We start from the raw sequence: 19,686 nt of genomic DNA, 5'->3' as shown, positions 1-19,686 counted from the left end.
CTGACCCTGCTACTGTAGCTATATCCAGATGACCGACTAAAGAGAGACGTAGGGAAAGCGATAGCTAGGGACTGACTGAATGAGATCACCTTGAAAGTGAAGAGTGACTGAGGTCATTCTGACAGAATTTTTACTTTTTTTTTAGAACTATGCATTTTTCATAATAACTACTAGGAGATTAGATGCAACCGCCGCAAATCGGTGTATTCTAAGCAAAAACTGTAAAAAAAAAAAAAAAAAAAAAAAACTTGCGTCTTCCATTGGAATCGCTTTTTCTCAATGGGAACGCGTGGCACTTCCAGTTAAGATGTTTCATTTGTAAGTGGGCGGGGCTACGTTTGCGTCAGCGGTGACGTTATTTTTGTACCTCCAGTGATTGGCTTGTTTTTTCAACACGGTCTGCGTAAAACCCCGCATGTACAATCATATGGATGGACTTTAAACAGCAATACTGATCTGTGGGTTTATCCTAATGATTTATGTTACTGAAATGTGTAACAGCGCGTACGTATAATCGCTCGGCCCTGCCTTAAAGCATCTTCATCTACTGAGGGAAAAAAAGATGCCGCTGTAAAACTTTTCAGTATTAACGAGAGAAAGGGAGAGAATTGACGCGATGGGTGAGGACGATAAAACAGAGTGAAGAGCATTTCATACTGTCCTACATCATCAAGGAGGATCAGCATGATTACATAGATACCATCTTTTATTTGTTCAAGGAAAAGAGACAAAAGTTTTAGGCGAAGTATGGCGCGAGAGACTGGAGAGTCTGGAGACACGAAAAGTACCAAAGTGAAAAAGCATAAAAGGAGGAAAAGCAAAAAGGAGAGTAAAACAAGGATTGTACACGCCAACATTTTGTATGACCATACCAAAGGAGGGGATAACCCCAACAGACACTATGCAAACAATAAGATCAAAACCACAAAATACACTCTGCTTTCTTTCCTACCGAAGAACCTCTTCGAGCAATTCCACCGGTTTGCCAACGTGTATTTTGTTTTCATAGCCTTACTGAATTTTGTGCCTGTGGTCAATGCTTTTCAACCAGAGTTGGCTCTTGCCCCTGTGGTTTTTATTTTGTCCGTTACCGCTATCAAGGATTTATGGGAGGATTACAGACGACACCGCTCAGATAAAGAAATAAATCATATGGACTGTCTCGTTTACTGCAGGTAAGCACGTGCTTGAAAACTGACCCAATACAAACTGCCATAAAGCTGTGTGTATTTGTTTAGTTTTACTAGTCGACAATAGACACAATTACTGGTATGATTTTGCCTTGGTTCTGGACCTGTGGGCCTGCCTACCTGTTGACCGAGGAGTCTCAGGATGTGGATCATCTGCATTTTGGACGTGCACCTGGTATTTGTTTGTTTGTTTGTCTACAAAAGTTTTAACCTGGGTCAATGGTTCCATGTTTCACACTCTCCATACTTTATCCTGGGTTGTTATTGAGGTGCTGCTGAGATATCACACAGTAGGCTACGTTCGGAAACGCTGTGTTAGCGTTATTTGAGGTTAGTAACACTGATTGAACAAATAGAGCACGCAACTGTCTATTACCTGCTTATCCAGTTGTCGCCTTATAAATCTCCTCTGGTTGTCGTACATCTTTTGAAATATACCTTTAAAACTCAAACATGTTTGATATTTTAACTTTTTCCACATACCTTAAACTGAATGAAACTTTTCTCTACAAAAGGGAATGAATAGTTAAACTTTAAAGTCACCATGAAATCGAAATTGACCATTCTTATTTGTATAAATAATGTATCCGTGCACATCATTTCAGAAAAGAAAAAGAATGTGCCCTATATTCTTTAAAGTCCCACAAGACACCCATAAGGACATGCTGTTGTACTGATATAGGGAAAGGAGGATCTTTGACTGAAGTATCTCACTGTGGTTAAATGAGTGTCGTCACAGTGGTGGATATGATTGTGCATTTCAGGCCTCAGCGTCACTCTTGTATATTGACAATTTCAATGAGTTTAATAACTGTTCATCTCTAGATATTTGTAATGTACATCTAGTATATAACCCTATACTGGATGTACATTACAAATATCTAGCATTATGCAATTGTAGCTGATCACCTTAGATGATGTTGAGTGCAGGGTTATTGTAATAAACTAGAACTTAAACCCCATTTTTTTTGTAATAAAATATACAAAAATATATGCTAGAAATCTAGTTGCCAAGGCAGCTTTTTCATTTAGTTTAACTTGATGTACTACTATTGCTAAAACTGAAATAAAAATGGATAGAAACTAGGCTATACATATAAAAATAAAAAAAATCTAATAAATTGACAATTTTAAAAATTTAAATGAAAATAAAAAATGAACTAATTCAAAATATTAATAAGAACTATAATAGTATAATGATAGTAAAATAACACTGCTCATTCATTTAATTAAGTGAAGGATCCCTCTTCAAACTTTAAAAATTGGAGTGAATGGCATTCAGCTCCTTTCTCATTGTTGACGTTTATGTGGCAAACGCATTACCCCTAGTTGTGAAAGTGTGTCAGATAATCAAGTTAGGCACTCTTTTGCGTGCTGTTTAAGTTAAGTTTTGTCCTTGGCTATTAACACAATGTACTTACAGTGTGAACTTGCTGCAAACTATAAACCTCCATCCACTTGAAGCTACAGGTCCTTTAGCAGATAAGAAATTTCACTCTGTACAGAAATGAAGGACGTTGGATTGCTGGTGAAACATCTGCCTTGAAACATCTGCCTTGTTTGGAGGTCTTCCTGTCTCTCATCTGCACTTTTGAGGGCTTGCACTTGTTTATTTTTCAGAGTCAGAGAGTCAGACTGTATTTCTTGATGAAAAGCGGCTCTGTCAGCCATAAGGCCATGTATCAACTCTGTCAAAAGCCACAGTGTTTCTCGAACTCCACAATATGAGCCAGTGTTGCTCTCAAAGCTGGGTTTGCTTGAATTTTCTCAAGCAAATGACTCTATTTGGAAAACTGTCCCCATTGCTAACAAAACAACACTGAATTGCAACAGATCAAATCTGCGGAATGATGTCATCCCAGATTAACCTGATTTGACCTTTAATATAAATCCAAAGTTTGTCATGGAATTTCACATTTAAATTGCTAGCCACTGGTTGGACTGTAAAGGACACATTTCCATTTAGTGTTAATGAGTGCAATGTTTTGAAGAATGCAAGTGTGATTTGTTCGATGGGAGCGTGCATTTTTCTTAGCTCCTCGCTAGCAATTCCATTGGGTTTCACAGGATGTTTTTGTATCTGAAAAATGTTTTCCACGTGTGCATGGCACCCCAGCAGTACAGTATAACTACGGACATCTGTTGAAAGTGTCATGTTGCCTGATGTTATTGAAATAATGTGATTTAATGGCTTAATGTTTAAGGAGAGGCTTTATATGCTTTCTGTGCATAAAACACAGTTTGTTCTTGAACACTGACTGCAGCACTGTGTAATTAGCCAACATTTTTCCATTTTGTATTGTGTTATTGCACAATGATGTTAAGGTTGATAAAATGATAAACAATATTGTAGAATTTCATCTCTTTCATCATCCATTGCATCTTGCCTCATCCATGGTTTATGTGTTTGCCTGCAAACAAACTTCAAAACAGCTGAGAAATTAAGTCATTTATTCTAAACTTTTAAATAGTTTTTTTTTTTTTATGTACTTAATTCCTGTGGTTTTAAAACTGAATTTTCAGCACCATTACTCCAGTCTTCAGTGTCACATGATCGATCAGAAATCATTCTATCATTCTCATCACTTGAAAGTAATTTATTTACTGTTTATTTGTATCTGCCGTCAGACTATCTATACGACATCGTTGGCATAAAACTTCGGTATGGGTTGTGCCTTGATTTGGACTTGACTGACAGACTGGCATTCTAACACCGCAAGCTTCATGCTTTCTAACCTTATCTCTACTTTTTAGTTTCTTTTTTTTTTCTTTGCAGTTATTCTGCTTATTGTACATAATATACAAGAAGTTTATATCAGTTGTCCCAAATTCATAATTGTGCCCAGTGCCCACACAGTCTCAATGTCTACCATTGTTACGATTACCTATATGAAAAAGTTAAGAGACCTCTGTAAAACTAAGTTTCTCTTACTAATCATATGTATGTTTGAGTAAAATTAACATTTTTGTTCTATAAACTACTGACAACATTTCTTCCCAATTTAAGTAAAAACTCTGTCAAACAACATGCAGTGTTTTCAGACCTTGAATAATGCAAAGAAAACAAGTTTATATTAATTTTTTTTAACAACACAGTACTAATGCTTTAACTTCAGCAATCAATATTTGGTGGAATGACCCTTATTTCCAATCACAGCTTTCATGTGTCTTTGCATGCTCTCTACCAATCAGTCACATTGCTGTTGGGTGAATGTAATGCCACTCCTGGTGCAAAAATTCAAGAAGCTCTGCTTTGTTTGATGGCTTGTTGTGACCTTGTGTCCTTCCTCTCGATCCCGTTCCAGAGGTTTTCAATGGGGTTCAGGTCTGAAGTTTGGGCTGGCCATGACAGGGTCTTGATCTGGTGGTCCTCCATCCACACCTTTATTGGCCTGGCTGTGTTGCATGGAATATTGTCCTGTGGGGAAAAACAATCCTTCGAGTTAGGGAACATTGTCAGAATGGAAGGAAGCAAGTTTTCTTCCAGGATAACATGTACATGGTTTGAGTCACACGTATGGGCAGATACTCAATATTTAGTGACTCGGATCGGAGGCACAAAAATCTTGATCGGGACTTCTCCCTATTATAAAATATTTTGGTGCCATTTCTTGAGAGTGTCTGTTGATTAAGAAGGCGGAGTGTGACTGAATCTGTTCTCCGGTACCTAATTTTAAGTTTAGGCTCAAGGTTTAGACTCATCTCTGAGGGCCTTGACATTAAGGTATCTTAATTAGCATCGTAACATCTTAATTAGGAAAAAAGTTCTTTAGATTTTTAAATTGTTCTTCACAATAAGAAAAAAAATGGTTCCGAAAATGGTTCTTCTGTGACATCACTGCAAAAAACAACAACTTTTCGAACCCATATTTTTTGTAAGATTGCAGAAAGCCATTTGTGCATGGTAGGATATGTATTGAATGATAGTACAATCAATATCTTACGTGTGTGTGTGTGTGTGTGTGTGTGGGAACAACTCCACCTCTGGCCTTTGACATATTTATGAGGTGCAGAGGATGCCGGCTCTGTCTGTGGCTTCTTGTTATGAGTTGCTCTTCTGTTTTGACGTTTATGTTCATATTTTCACCATCCTAAATATAAATTGAAGGTTTGTCTGCCAAGCCATAACATTTCTTTTTTTCCTGATCGACTGTGCGCATGAAGGTGCGCATTTTATTTGCTGGGTCATCCTGTTCAAACAGAGAGGACTATTTTGGGGGACACCTACACAAATTGAGTTCCTGTTTAGCTTCAGGGTAAACACAACTTGGAGAGATATCAATGATTTGTTAACACTGCAGGGTCTCTGAGATGTCAGCACTCAAGGCAGATGCTCATGTTGGACGACAGGAGAAAAGGGTTATGTAAGATAAAAATGATTTTATTATGTAGCCGCAAAGTCCGTTTGGGAGCACTGTGAAGGGGGCATCTCGAGTCAGTGTCTTTCTTTCTTTCTTTTCTTTTTATTCAGGAAAATTACTAAAACCTTTACAGCCTGCCTCTCCGACAGTTTCACATGGCCTATTGTTTGTTTGAGAGCAGTATCAAGTGTAACTCGTAAAATAATGCAAGTAATTTTTCATGAGAGACAGCGGGATCAGGAAAACAATAGAAATGTCTAGAAAGCGAGTGTGTCCCCTCCTTTCCTGTGTTCCGTGAGCAGCAGCGAGATCAAAAGACTCTTTCTATTGTGTTTCTTGCTGCTCTTTTCAAATGCTTACAACAAAAATATCGCACAGTTCTTATGAAAATCTGTTTACAGTGTGGCAAGGTGTCCAGGGGGATTTTCATATCAACACTACTTTTCTTCGAGAGTTGAGAGAGGACAGGAGGCAGGAATTCAAGGAATTTTAAGCTTTTGCAGGGTGAGATAGTTCACGCTATTTCAAACGGTTCAGGTTCACCTCAGATAATTGTAAATCATTGGTACAATTCTGAAATGGATATCTATATCATGGAAGCCCTCAACAGAGGCCTTGACTGTAGTCTGAAAGTGTTCGTTTTTTTTTTGTCATGATAATCCATTAATGTTGAAATAAACTAGGCTTTATTAAGTGATTACTTGTCCTAATTATTTATTTTTTTGTCTTAATTTGTGAATGTTTACTCATTATGTTTGCTTTATTCAGCAAGAACTCATTGAATTCGTCAAAAGTGACAAAGACATGTTAAAAATATTTCTATTTCAAATAAATGTTGTTCTTTTAACTTTGTTCATCAAGAATCCTAAACAAAAATGTATCGCACTGTTCAGAAAAATATTAAGCAGCACGACTGTTTTCAACATTGATATTAAGAAATGTTTCTTGAGCACCAAATTCGAATGATTTCTGAAAGATCTTGTGACACTGAAGACTTGGGTAATGGCTGCTGAAAATTCAACTTTGCCATCACAGAAATAACATTTTGATATAACATCAAATGAATTCAGCCTTGGTGAGCATAACTGTTTATTGTATGTAGATTCATGACTTTCTAAAACATCCAGGTTATGAAATGTTCAAACAAACTTTTTATTTCAAAATCACTGGATTAGATAAAAAGGAAACAAGACGTTTTGGTTTTCACCCAAATGCCATATTCAGTTGGTTCAAAACAGTATATTTGCGAGAGTTATTTATTTTATTTTATTTTTCAACTGAAGATGGTGTTTGGGTTCTTGTAATGTTGTACAGTGATTCTTAAATAAAGAGCTTGTTTAAACTTGTTTAGGACATTTAAATTGCATATAAATGAAAATGTATTACATTAATTCTAAACTGTGTGTGGATAGCTGTTCATTGAATTTTGTATATTCAAAAGCTCGAGTTTTCAAAGGTTGTATTCTATGTTGATGAATCTTTGATACAATTTTCATAAAGTCTTTGATCAGTTTGGTCTTGCTACAGTTTGACATGCTTATGTTTTGAGTAATTATCGTTGACCAAAATTGAGAAATAACATTCTGCTCCCATGACACTTCTGTCCCACTCAGTTTTTCCATGCACACTAGATTCTGTCTGCGGTTAAAAGGCTTGCTTTGGGTGGTCGTTTCATTTATTTTCTTTTTTTTATACTGTATCTTTGGCAGCTTTAGCAGTGATGCGTTATTGGCTTGTATGTGGGACCATTTGGATTTGTAGGAATTGTGTAGAGAAAGAGCCAATCTGCTTTTCAGAGAGCAACCTTTGTTTCTGTTGACTAGATACACCCATAAGCCTTTATTCTGCTGAGCTGCTTGTTTTCTCTCGGAAGTCTTGTTGGTGGACCATTTCCACATTTGTGTCGCTGGAGGATATGACCTTAAGAAAGTTCAGTTCCAGTGATCTTTTCTATGTAGGTCTGTGCTTGAATATCCACACGTCCCCGTTCTCAACTGCATTTCTTTGCAAATTTCTTCCTAAATTAACTGGTTCATGATTTTATATATTCTTCATCGTGGTAATGTGCTGCTCTTCAAATAATGCAATGTTTGTTATTGCTCATAACAGCTATTGGAACCCCTTTCACTTTAATGAATCTAGAGTATGACCTCGACCTCAAAACAATCACTGATTCCTCATGGGGGTTTGTTGTTAGTGACACATGACTGCACGCCACTCAGCATGCCCAACACTTCAATTTATAACACTTGGTGATTATCTTTGAGTGAGAGAATGCCAAGAAAATTGTCTAAGGGAACACGCCCTGTCTGCACATGCATTGTCTCCATCTGGTGAAAGCTTACATTGTAGAGCTAAATCTCAATCACTGTTTATGGACTAATACTATTTAGTATTGACTTATTATTAATACATAATGGTATTAAAGACATATGGATCATAGACATTTATTGAAAGAGTTTTAGTTTAGCACTATTGAATGTTGAGTTGCCTTGCTTTGCCCATCAATGTATTGATTTTACTTAGACTGACAAGGACCCTAGAGAAAAGGGAAAAAGGTCTGGTCTGTTAATTTAATACCAGTTTACAGTGTAAGTGACTGGTAATGATTTACTGTTGATAATGGTTACATGGCTATATTTACATTTTATAGTGTTTATATTTTAATATGTTGAATATGATTGAAAGCTAGCATGCATTTTTCCCCCCTTACTTTTTTTGTGAGCCATTGGGGACATGGTGTAAATAATAATTGTATGTATGCACTACTGTTCAAAAGTTTGGAGTCACTATGTTATTAGTATGTGTATTCAAATAAATGCTGTTCTTTTGAGCTTTCTATTCATCAAAAAAAAAAATCCTGAAAAATTATCAAGGTCTCCACAAAAATATTTGTAATAGCTTAATTTGTAATAAATTTAAATAACTGTTATAATTCAATTATAAAAAATAATAGGAAATGTTGTTGTTAAAAATAATAATGAACCCACCATTCAAGCAATTGCCGCTAATTCTTTGATTGCCCGTGCCGAATTAGGGATTTAAAAGCGAGTTGCAAAAGAGAACGGAGTTGACGCTTAGGCCTAAATGGTTTAAAAGAAGTTTGAAGAATTTTTCAAGATGTTTAGAAAATGTTTGCAGGATGGTTAAAAAAAAAACAAAACAAAAAAACACTGTACACATAAAATTAGGCTTTTTAGAGAGAGAAAAAAACAATAACCTGCATTTTATTATTAATTAAAGGGGACCTATTTTACAACATTAAATTTTACATGGTGAACATAAATGTGTGTTGGCAGTGTGTGTACACAACCACCCTCTTCTTCTTCTTCTTTTTTTATCCCCATAAATCATAAGCAGTGTCTCAGAACAAGCCGTTCTGGGCAATGTGACGTCACTGTGTACAGGCCCCGCCCACGACTCTGCGGTATTAGCATAGACCCGCCCTGAGCGCCCCGATACTGGTCACGGCAGTAATGAAAGGGAGAGCACACACTTTTTTTACAGTTCATCAGAGTTGTTTTTTACCGATATATAGTTTACCATTTTATTAAGCACCTCTCGAAAAGGCATAAGGTCTGTATATATTTGTTTACTGTTTGTTGTAATGAGTGTTTTTGTGTAATTCGCTGTGTATGTTGATGATGATAACGCAAGGGCGAGAGAGTTTACGGATGAGATTTTAATGCGCACTTGTACGGTTTTATTCAGCTCTTACAGTGATTTTCTTGAGTAAAAACGGACACTAAAACTTGTTAAACTTCATAAAACTTCTCAGTGAAGTTTTGGCCATCCAGACGGGGTCTGCTACAACAGGCTTGTACTAATAATGGATAAAAGCAAGATGACAACATAAGTTATAACTGTAATTAATCGTGTCACAATATATCGCAATACAAAAATATGTATCGTGGATAGTTCACTTTGATGACATGTTTACTGGTGTCGCTACACATGTAAAGGGCAAGAAACTAGTGCAGATGCAATTACATTGATAAAATGTTTCATACCTGTACTTTGACTTAATTTAAGATCTACTCTGAAACTGAATTAGTGAATTGTGTGCTCATGGTCATCCTTTTACTTGTTTTCACATTTCCTCTCAGTAAACTAAATTTTCTCTTTCTTACTCTCTCCGGCTGGTCTTTTTGTTGATTCATGTATCAATCGCCCAGGATGTTCAAAAGCCTATCCCCCAAATTCTTAGTTTTAAGCGTTTACAGTGACCAGAATTATTTACAAAATAAGCTAGATTGTGAATTGCTTTCTCAGTGTAACATTCTCATGACCACCCTAATCTGTCCCTGCTTCCTCTCAATGACATGTTTATCTACTTATAGCTGGACACTGTCTGGCACTACTGACCCTCAAAGCCATGTGCCTGTAATCAGTAATACAGTTAGTTAAACATGGGTTCACAGTTGATTTGAAGGTAAAATGTGTATTTTACACTCCTGGGCAAAAAATATGGCGGGCCAAGCCAAAAGTTGGCAAGATATTTAGTGGTCTTTTAATTGCTTATCCATTTTAATCACATCATTGGTCAGGAAATTAGCAAGAATTACACAGTCACAGATCCAGATAGCTTTTTACAGGAGGAAGAGTCAGTGTTGTTCCACTTAATGTTGATGGGTTCAAACAGTTCATGAGTAGTTAAAAAATGTCTACCAGTTTGTTTGAGTTTTATAATGTTCACTATAGGGTTCAAATCTAGACTCTGACCAGACCAAAACATGAGCCTGATGGACTTGTTCTCAAGCCACTTCTTGGTTGTCTTTGCAATTTGGGCAGAAGCAGGGGCGTCACATTTTAGGGGGGCTAAGCCCCCAATATGATTTTAAAAAAATATATTAAAAATGTAACACTTTAGTTTAGGATCTAAAGCTCACTATTAACCATTTTCATTACGATGCAAAGGCACGGTTTTATAATAACTGTGGTCCCAAATGTGAGGCAGGGCAAATACGGGGGTTCGGGGTCTCCCCGAGAAAAATTTGATTTCTCTGATCTACATGTGTATTTTAAGATGTTCTGAAGGCCAAAAAACTTGGATAGTGGGCAGCTGATTATTTTTCTCTCCTCATCAGCATCACACTCTTTTTCTCTTTGTTTTTATCTTGCCCTGTCTCTTCCCCTCCTAAAGCTGAGCTTTGACTGATATAGGCTTTTCATTTTTGTCTGTCAGTGAAGAAAGTAAACTTAGGGTCAACTGATAGGGTGATTTTGCCTATGAATCATTTTCTCAGACGCGTTTATTTACTGAAAGCAACTAAAGGTAATTAAGTTTATTAAATGCATTCACAATATGTAGGCTACACATTTATTATTGATCTTATGCCTAATACAGGGCAGTAGACAGGGCTTTATAATCACAGAGGTCCTAAATTTGAGGTTGGTAGGGGGTTCAAATTTTTTATTTCTCTGATATGTGCATTTCAAGACGTTTGAAGACCAAAAAAAAGAGGATAAGAAATAGCTTTAAAACCATGTCAGTGGGCAGATTATTTTTTTGTCAATACCTGCTGCTCTCTTCTCATCTCCATCACTCTTTCTTTTTTCTCAGTCTCTTCATCCCTCTTCCCCTCCTAAAGCTGAGCTTTTTTAATTTACTAAAGGCTACAATTTGTATTATATTCTCAATATGTACACATTCATTATTAATCTTGTGCCTAACATGATGAAAACGGCTTTGTTAATGTTTCTTGTAAACTAATTATTACATGAGTCACCTTACATAGGCCTATTTTCAGCTCAAAATGGCGAAATTAGACACAACTATATTAGTTTGCCTGATTATTTTTTGTCATTCGTTTAACATTTATGACATAAAAAAAGTAAAATATGAAATGTTAAGTTTAGCTACATCTTATCTCGCACTTGACCGTACGCGTCGAGTCGCACTGTTAAAATTCGCGCTCAGCAGCGTCTGTGAACATAAAGCCTGCCCTACTTTGATTTGATTGGTCATCTCAAATATTCTGACATTGACGAGCAGTGACAGACCAATGAGGCTCAGATAAACACACACATGAACACACACACACACACACACACACACACCCTGTCCTCTGTTTCTGACGTGCTCTCTGCTCGGCGCCGCTGCGGATTGAAGATGAAGAACGCGCTGAATCTGATTATAACAAGACTGAAGCGAACACGAATTTGTGTAGCCTACATTAATCTCACATTTTTAGGGGGGCTAGGCAGAAGTTTAGGGGGGCTGAAGCCCCCCCTAAAAAGGGCCTAGTGACGCCCCTGGGCAGAAGCATTGTTGAAAAATAACATCTGATCATTCCTCTTTAGATTACAACTTTTCATTTGTGGGAAGAAAGCCATCCTGCAATATTCTCCTGTACTCCAAAGCATTAAATGGCTTTCTTCTCTTTCTTTTTCCAGTACCAGCAGCTACAAAGACTTCCCACACAATGACACCTCTTTCTCCATGCTTCACTGTGGTAGAGAAGCATTTATTATTATATTTCCCAGCAGGTTCCCACCAAAGACACCGCCCTAGAGCATCACCATGTAACTCGTGTTTCATTGTGATTCATCACTCTGCACACAACTTCCATATTCTGCCAAAAACTTCATTCTGTCCATGATGGTTTTCTGAGAAAACAATTAAGTACTGCATTTCCTTCATTTTTTCTAATTTCCTGACCAATAAATTGTGGTGAAGACAATGAAAAGCTTATTGTTTAGCCATTTTGGGTGTGGCGCTTCCCCCTTTTTTTTCTTTTTTTTGCCCATGAAGGTATGTGCCTCCAAACTGCATTGCCAAAATAACAGGTGAAAATGTGAGGGTTTTTTAATGTAGTCATTTATGTGACAAAAGATATTATCGGTTAAGAGACTCGAAGAAACGTTCTGGTGGCCAACTTTCCTCTTTTGCCAACAGGTGACTCCTCTTCCTTCACTCTTAAACCATGGAGAATTTGTTCTTCCTCTACTTTGTACACAACTATACAAGCTGAATTTGTATAAGAGGTCACTACGTTTCTGTGTGGCAGTAAAAGAGCACTCTCATGTGTGGAAGGGCGGGAAAAGAAACAGAAGGAAGTTTTGTTTAGCAGCAGCTCTCAGAGAGCCAGCGTCCCTGCAGCCATGTTTGCCAAAGCCCTGTAATATTATTTTTGTCCTCCTGAAATAGGCGTCATGTTGTCCATCATGTTAGGCCTTCACCATGATGAACACTACTCTCCCAGTTTTGAACACGGCACAGATGTGGTTTGTTTATTGTTCAGTTCCGTGTGGAGTTTGTTTGGTCTGGTTGTTTTTCCACTTTCAGTGCTTATAAATATGTTCTCTGTTAATGCAGAAGCATCAGAGGCAAATGGTTATTTGTAAGAGCACAGTTCTCTAATGGGAGACAAAGACGGATTAATGTACATTTGTTTGTCTGTCCGTTTTTTTGGGGTCATTTGGGTCTCTTATTTCTGTGCCATTATCTCAATCAAGACTTTCTTGAATTACAACAATTTATTTCTACCTTCTACCTAAGGCTATTCAAAACCCCTAACCTTATACTCTAGTGTGTGGACCTTACATGGCTCCATGTGATCAGAATTGGAATTATCCACCCGGCAGATCCAAAGACTTCATTGCAACTAATGTCTGGTGCATTGTTTATTTGTTTTCAAACATACACTATTAGCATAGTGAGATCCTATGCTTGTCAGACTGTACAATATACTTACTAGGTAAGATTTACATTATAATAATAATATTTAGAGTAATTCTATTGTTAATCGTAATTAACATTAGTCTCTGACCCAAAACATAGAAATGGTAAGCTCAATCTCAACTTAATTTTTTTTTTTTTTTTGTTCTGCAAAAATATCAGAAGGATACAATACAAGGAGGAGAACGAAACCCACTTGGGTTTATACAGAGTTCCACTCCACTTACATGAGTAAACAACAAAATAAGAAAATATATATATAAAGACACGCAGACGAATAAGTTGAATAATAAAAGAGGGGAAAAGCATTTTCAGAAGCCTGATTATCCTTTTAACTTAAAATTACAGATGTTGAAGGGTAATGGTAAAGGAGGATCAAAAGTGAAGAGCAGCATATGAAATATACTTATGCTTAAATATACTTATACTTATGAAATATACTTATACGTTCCTGATTTGAGTATTCAATATTGAAAGGCATGTATGCATTATGCAAGGCAAGTTTATTTATATAGCACATTTCATACACAATGGTAAAAAAGGGCTTTACATAGAGGAAATTAAAATAATCAAAAGAAATAAGAGTAAATAAAACAGTTTAGAATAACAAATAAAATAAAATACAGTACAAACAGTCGGACGTACAGTGCTCATTCAGTAAATGCACAGCTAAACAGATGTGTTTTGAGTCTGGATTTGAATGTGACTACTGTAGGAGCACATCTGATCTCTTCTGGAAGCTGGTTCAGCTGCGGCTGCCATAGTAGCTAAAAGCAAACTCACCATGCTTAGAGTGAACCCTTGGTACTTCTAGCTGATGTGATCCTAATGATCTGAGTGATCTGTTAGGTTTATATTTAGTAAGCATATCTGCAATGTATTGAGGTCCTATAGGCCATTGAGTGATTTATATACCAGGAATAATACTTTAAAATCAATCCTAAATGTAACTGGGAGCCAGTGTAAAGACCTGAGGACTGGTGTGATATGTAGCAGCAGCAGCGTTCTGTATGTACTGCATCTGTCTTATGGTCTTTTTCTGAAGGCCAGTGAGGAGTCCATTACAATAATCCACCCTGCTGGTGATGAAAGCATGCACAATGGAATATGCGTATGGAAAACATTGGTGTATGTGAGATAAAAAAAGCCTCTTTGTTTGGGTACATCAGTGTGGGTAAATTACATTTACACATATGTTTTCTTGTGCCATTTGTAGGAGTGAGAAACGGTATGTGGAGAAATACTGGAAGGAGGTACGGGTCGGAGACTTCATTCGTCTGCGTTGCAACGAGATTCTGCCTGCGGATGTTCTTCTGCTCAGCAGCAGCGACCCGGACCGCCTGTGTCACATCGAGACGGCCACACTGGACGGCGAAACCAACCTCAAACAGAGACAGGTGGTGCGCAGCTTTATCGACCTGGTGAGTGTTTGCTGTGAAAGTTGAGTAAAGAACTGAATAGAAGCATCCTGGTGTCAAGAACAGTTAATGTTGATGCTATGTGTATTCAGCTGGTCTGCGTTTGACCACTGAGATAACTTTAGTCAATTCACACCAAAGTCAAATATTAATTTCCCTTGGCACTGCTCAACCTGTATGTGTTACGTCCTAAGATGTCAATAAGAGAAATCTGAAAACAGTTTGGCAAAAGAAACTGTGTATCAAAACCTAGTTCACCCCAGAAATTGACCTTAATCTAACAAAAATGTTCATGCTGCTTTTGTTTCATGAAACAAAAGGGACAAAAAGTACCTTAAAAGTAGTCAATAAAGCCTGTGCGGCTGTGCCCTATATATTATAAGTCTTCTAAAATCTTAAGATTTATGTGAACAGCAGACTGAAATTTTGCAACACGAAGAGGAATTGGATATGGCTCCCTACCACTTTTTTTTATGTCTGATACCACACACACGCACACATTAATGTAACCTGTCAATAGCAGTTTCCATCCAGTTGCGCTTTTATGCGCAAAATTGGAATATCGTGTAGAACATTTGCGATTTAAAGCAGTGTTTCATCCCATGTGTTCAAGAGAACAAAATTGGAGCAAAATATCTTATACACATGGAAGTTGCTTCAATTGGGAAAGCCGCTTTGGCACATCATAAATTTCAGAAACGCTATAAACTCTGTTATGTTATCTTGCGTTCCGGTGCCTGGAGTTTGGGAACGCAATCACGTGAGAGTTCTGGGAGGTCATTATACCAAAAACATTGTGAGGACAGACTTTGGCTCAAACATTTCAGAATGATTAAACCAAGGTTTGAGATGCTGTGCAGTGTGCAATGAAATTGGTCTGCTGGTTAGTTCAGTTATCCAATCACATCCATTGTTAAGGCAAAGTCACAGGGAGTTTCTTTTTTTCTTTGAGCATTTGAGAGTTTTATTCGGTAAATGTGTTTCTATCGTAGTTTATTAATGTCTTCTTTTTGGCTTAAAAAAAATTGTCCTCCTCGATTGAGTGTATGTTTTTTTAATGCATATTTTTAGCATGTATGTACATCTTGTTTGCTTCCAGCTGGTTTTTTTTTTTTTTTTTTTTTTGCGATATCCCAAAATTCACATTAAAATAGGTGGGTGGAATTGGAAACATAATGTAAGTGTAGACCACTTGCTGCTACATCTGGTAAAATCTTGATTTTAAAAGCTGCATTTACAAATTACTATTTGTGTTAGAACTTAGAAGACAACCTTCTTAAAATATTATAAACAATACATTTGGGATAGTACTACATAAATAAATGCACAATAAAAAGCATTTATTTTTGAATGTATGCTACAGATTTTAAATACGACATAATAAATATATATATTAATTCTCTTTTATTGCGCAAATCTATCATAGTATGAAAGGCTCCAATACAGAGCGGCACAAAAGTGCCTAAGCACATCCCGAATGTGTGATGATGTGCTTAAAGCAACATGGATTTACCGGCAACCCTCAATCCGCAATGAAAAATTCATAACCGTTAGAGAACAAAAATAATATATTTTGTGTGCGAAACACGAAGAGTATTACATACGTCCAACAGTTTACTGAGTTTTAAATGGCATTTACTGTGTGAACGAGGAGTTGTATTCAGTCCTTTACTCCAGTCCTCTCATCCCAGGACTTTGTTCAGATTATGCACAATAATGGGAACATCTTGGAGAGAGCTTTACCATGCTGACTTTTGTAACTGAACACGACATGCTGTTTGAAGATGCTAAATGGAGAATTACATTTACATTACACAAGAGTTTCCATGAACTTCTAAGTTTCTGAAATGAATATACTGTCTGTTCCTCAAAAAAAGCAATTTAATAGCTTCAGAAGACTTGAATATAATGGACAAATGGTGCTTTTGTCCCTTTTTTTTTTAGCTTAACAGTAACAACCATGGGTAACTAACAGTATCGCTTTTTTATCGGTTCTGTCTGACCGATCAAAAAAATACCGATACCGAGTATCGGCTGCACCTGAGTACTGCGTATACTGATAATCAGATTGGTACGTTCCTAGGGTCAATAGATGATGACAACTATCCTTTGATCATTTATAAAAACTTTAACTCTTTTATTATTCTGGTGTTTTTAGTGTTCAGATCCCAAATTGCAAATATGTTTTTAATTTGCAGGACTGTGAGTTTGACCCATCAAAGTACAACAGCATTATTGAATGTGAGAAGCCCAACAATGACCTCAACAGATTTCGTGGATACATGTAAGTTAAATGCATTATTGCTTTTTAAAGGGCATTTACATTATTGCTTAATAATGTATCGTCCAACCTAATCCTTTGAAAAATATTGCATTAACGATTTAACCCAACAGTCTTAATGTCATGTCCATGTGCATGGTCTTTGTTACATATGTGTATGGTGGATTAGTTTAGCCCTAGCAATATGTACTCCATTATATTCAATGAATTTCTTATCCATAAGCCAATGGTCTCAAACTCATCTCCTGGATACCCACTGTCCTGCAGAGTTTAGCTCCAACATGCTCCAAAACAGCTGTCTGGAAGTTTCTAGTAATCCTGAAGACCTTGATTAGCTAGTTCAGGTGTGTTTAATTAACGCTGTAAGACAGTGGCCCTCCAGGAGCCGAGTTTGAGACCACTGCCATAAGCCATTTAGATGACTCAGATCTTTCCATTGTTTTGTTTTGCCGGCAGTGATTAAAATTCCATTAGCTCTTGAGATTTAAATAAGCAGATGAATGGTTATTTTGTGACCCACATAGATCCAGTTGAATATATTTGTAATGGATAAATGGTCCATTACAAATAGTAGAAATAGTATTCCTCTTACTCCAGCATTATTCGGATGACTTTTCAACCCTGTTATTCTACCCAATTATTCGTCCTCTTACCAGCCGGGTTCTCTTTTGGAGAACTGTAGGAATGGGTCACGAAGTCTTTAATTTGTTAGTGTTAGGGTTGGTAGATGGATGGAGGCTATAAATAATGCTGCTGTTGAAGTATGTGAAATGTTTTCCACCAGAATGTTTTTTGGTGCGTTTAGATCAGATGCATGAAAAAATTATATTCTAAGAGTCATTCTACAAAACTGGTGCCATTTGTGACCCTCATAATATTATCATATATCGTATTTATTGACTGTAACAACAGTAATGCCTAATTTGACTAAGCGAGTAAGCGTTAATACAGACAACCTTTCTAAATCTGGTGACTTTTTTTTTTTTTTTTTTTTTTTTTTTTTTTTTTGTCTTTCATTATGACAATGCCCTCTCATCAATATGCTTCTAACGTCTCCTTGCTACATCTGTAAATGTACACATTTTGATGAGAACAAAAGTTAGAATTTAGTCTTTATTCTCTATATATACTTGTATATTGTGTTATTAATAAGGCTTAAAGTTGTGTCCCCAGGTTGTGCGTTTACACTGTAGTCACATTTTTCCCTTTTTTGTATGCACTATTCGATACTATTCCATAAATAAAAAAATACTAAACTGAAGGATAAAATCATTGTTTTCAAGAAGTGAGTTATTCAAGGATAAGTTTAACAATTTATCTTATGTTGTGTTATGATTTTGAGTAAGGTTAAAATGTCAACCTTTTTTTCTATGATATTGGTCAATTACCATAGCCTGGATGCCAGCCGAACTTAGCCCCTTCCCACAATATTTGAGGTCGGGAAGTTCGGTCAGGACCTAATCCACTGTGGAGCGAATATGATCGAACCAGAGCTGTTCGGACCAATCATATTGTCAGGACGGGCTTTGTACGATGATGGACCGATGATCAACAGTAACGTAATCATCCACGTCACCAAAGAGCGCTTGGGTTGAATTCGTTTACAACAAAGTGTAGATTCCGCCATCGTGTCTGTTATAGAAGATCTATACAGCGCATTCATTTTAAAAGAGGAATAGAGAACCGCGATCAAGGTAAACTTTATCAAGCTGGAAAATGCACCCATTTCATAGAATGGTCCATGCATTCCTTGTGTTTTCACTTTTTAAAGCAGTTTGTTAATCTGGTGTTTAGACTTTCAAGTTGTGGATTAAGATTATTCTCTGTTTATCTTGCAGTCTTAAATGATGGCTAAAGCATACAGGTCATAGGCTTAGGATTAGCATGCATAATATATATTTGAGCAGACTGATGTAGCAGTAGTAAAACAAGAACTTCAGCCCAGTCAGGGCTGTGCAGGTTGAAGTATATCTCCTGTGTTTAGAAGAAAACCTGCTGCACATGGTATGGTAAAGACAGCAGGGCCAAGTGAGTCAGCTGACAGGAACCAGAAGGATTATGACATTTATTTCCCTGGATGATGGAGAACAGATGCTTCTGGTGTGCTGCCAGCTTTTTTTGTCCAGTTACCACAAAGTGGCTTACCGGAGCAAAAGAGGGAACATAATGCACGATGGGGGCCCAAGGACTGTTCCTTGTTGGAGTGACAGCTTATTGCATTAAGATACAGTATCATCCCAGCTGGTGAATATGTGCAGTGCGATCTAATGAGATTAATACCTGGAGGGCATAGGCATGTCTGCAACCAGGTTGTTTTGAGCCAGTCACCTTCATGGTAAATTCCATGCCACTAATGTGCCCTTTAGTTGGAGTCAAAAGTATTATAATTATGAGTTCCGAGCACATGAATGGCCAAGCGAATTTGAATTTACAGGTGGAAAACTTATAATTCTAGCTGATACACGGGTTGTAACAATGGAACGGGCATGTTGATTTGAAACATTCTTGAACGCTTGACATCGAAGTAACAAATACTTGACAGACTCTGATGTATGAGTTTCCCGGGTGCACTTTAGTGCAGCAGAAAAATGACAATGCTGACTGACTGATGACACCACCACACAAACAGGTACATAAGCAGATACCCTGAGCTGTGATGTGAAAGTCAGCAGACAGTGAAGAACATTTCAGTCCATTTCATACTTGTAAAAGAGATTGTTTTCCCAAAAAAGAAAATGGTTGTCATTTACTCACC

General features: G+C 37.1%; 1 protein-coding gene across 1 annotated transcript in view; it reads left to right on the top strand.

The window, feature by feature from the left end:
* The first annotated feature begins 528 nt into the window (after positions 1–528).
* The window catches only part of atp10a (ATPase phospholipid transporting 10A), a 52,415-nt gene continuing 33,257 nt past the window's right edge, over positions 529–19,686 (top strand). The window contains exons 1-3 of the mRNA XM_056253946.1: positions 529–1,175; positions 14,449–14,653; positions 16,849–16,934. Of these exons, the coding sequence (XP_056109921.1) occupies positions 748–1,175; positions 14,449–14,653; positions 16,849–16,934 (719 nt within the window). The 5' untranslated portion in view covers positions 529–747. The remainder of the gene's footprint in view (positions 1,176–14,448; positions 14,654–16,848; positions 16,935–19,686) is intronic.

This window comes from Rhinichthys klamathensis, unplaced genomic scaffold (genome assembly GCF_029890125.1).
Source record: "Rhinichthys klamathensis goyatoka isolate OS25496 unplaced genomic scaffold, OSU_Roscu_1.1 h1tg000109l_1, whole genome shotgun sequence".
Taxonomy (NCBI): Eukaryota; Metazoa; Chordata; class Actinopteri; order Cypriniformes; family Leuciscidae; genus Rhinichthys; species Rhinichthys klamathensis.
Note: the sequence above shows the minus strand (reverse complement) of the source record. Positions and strands in the feature narration are given on the sequence as shown.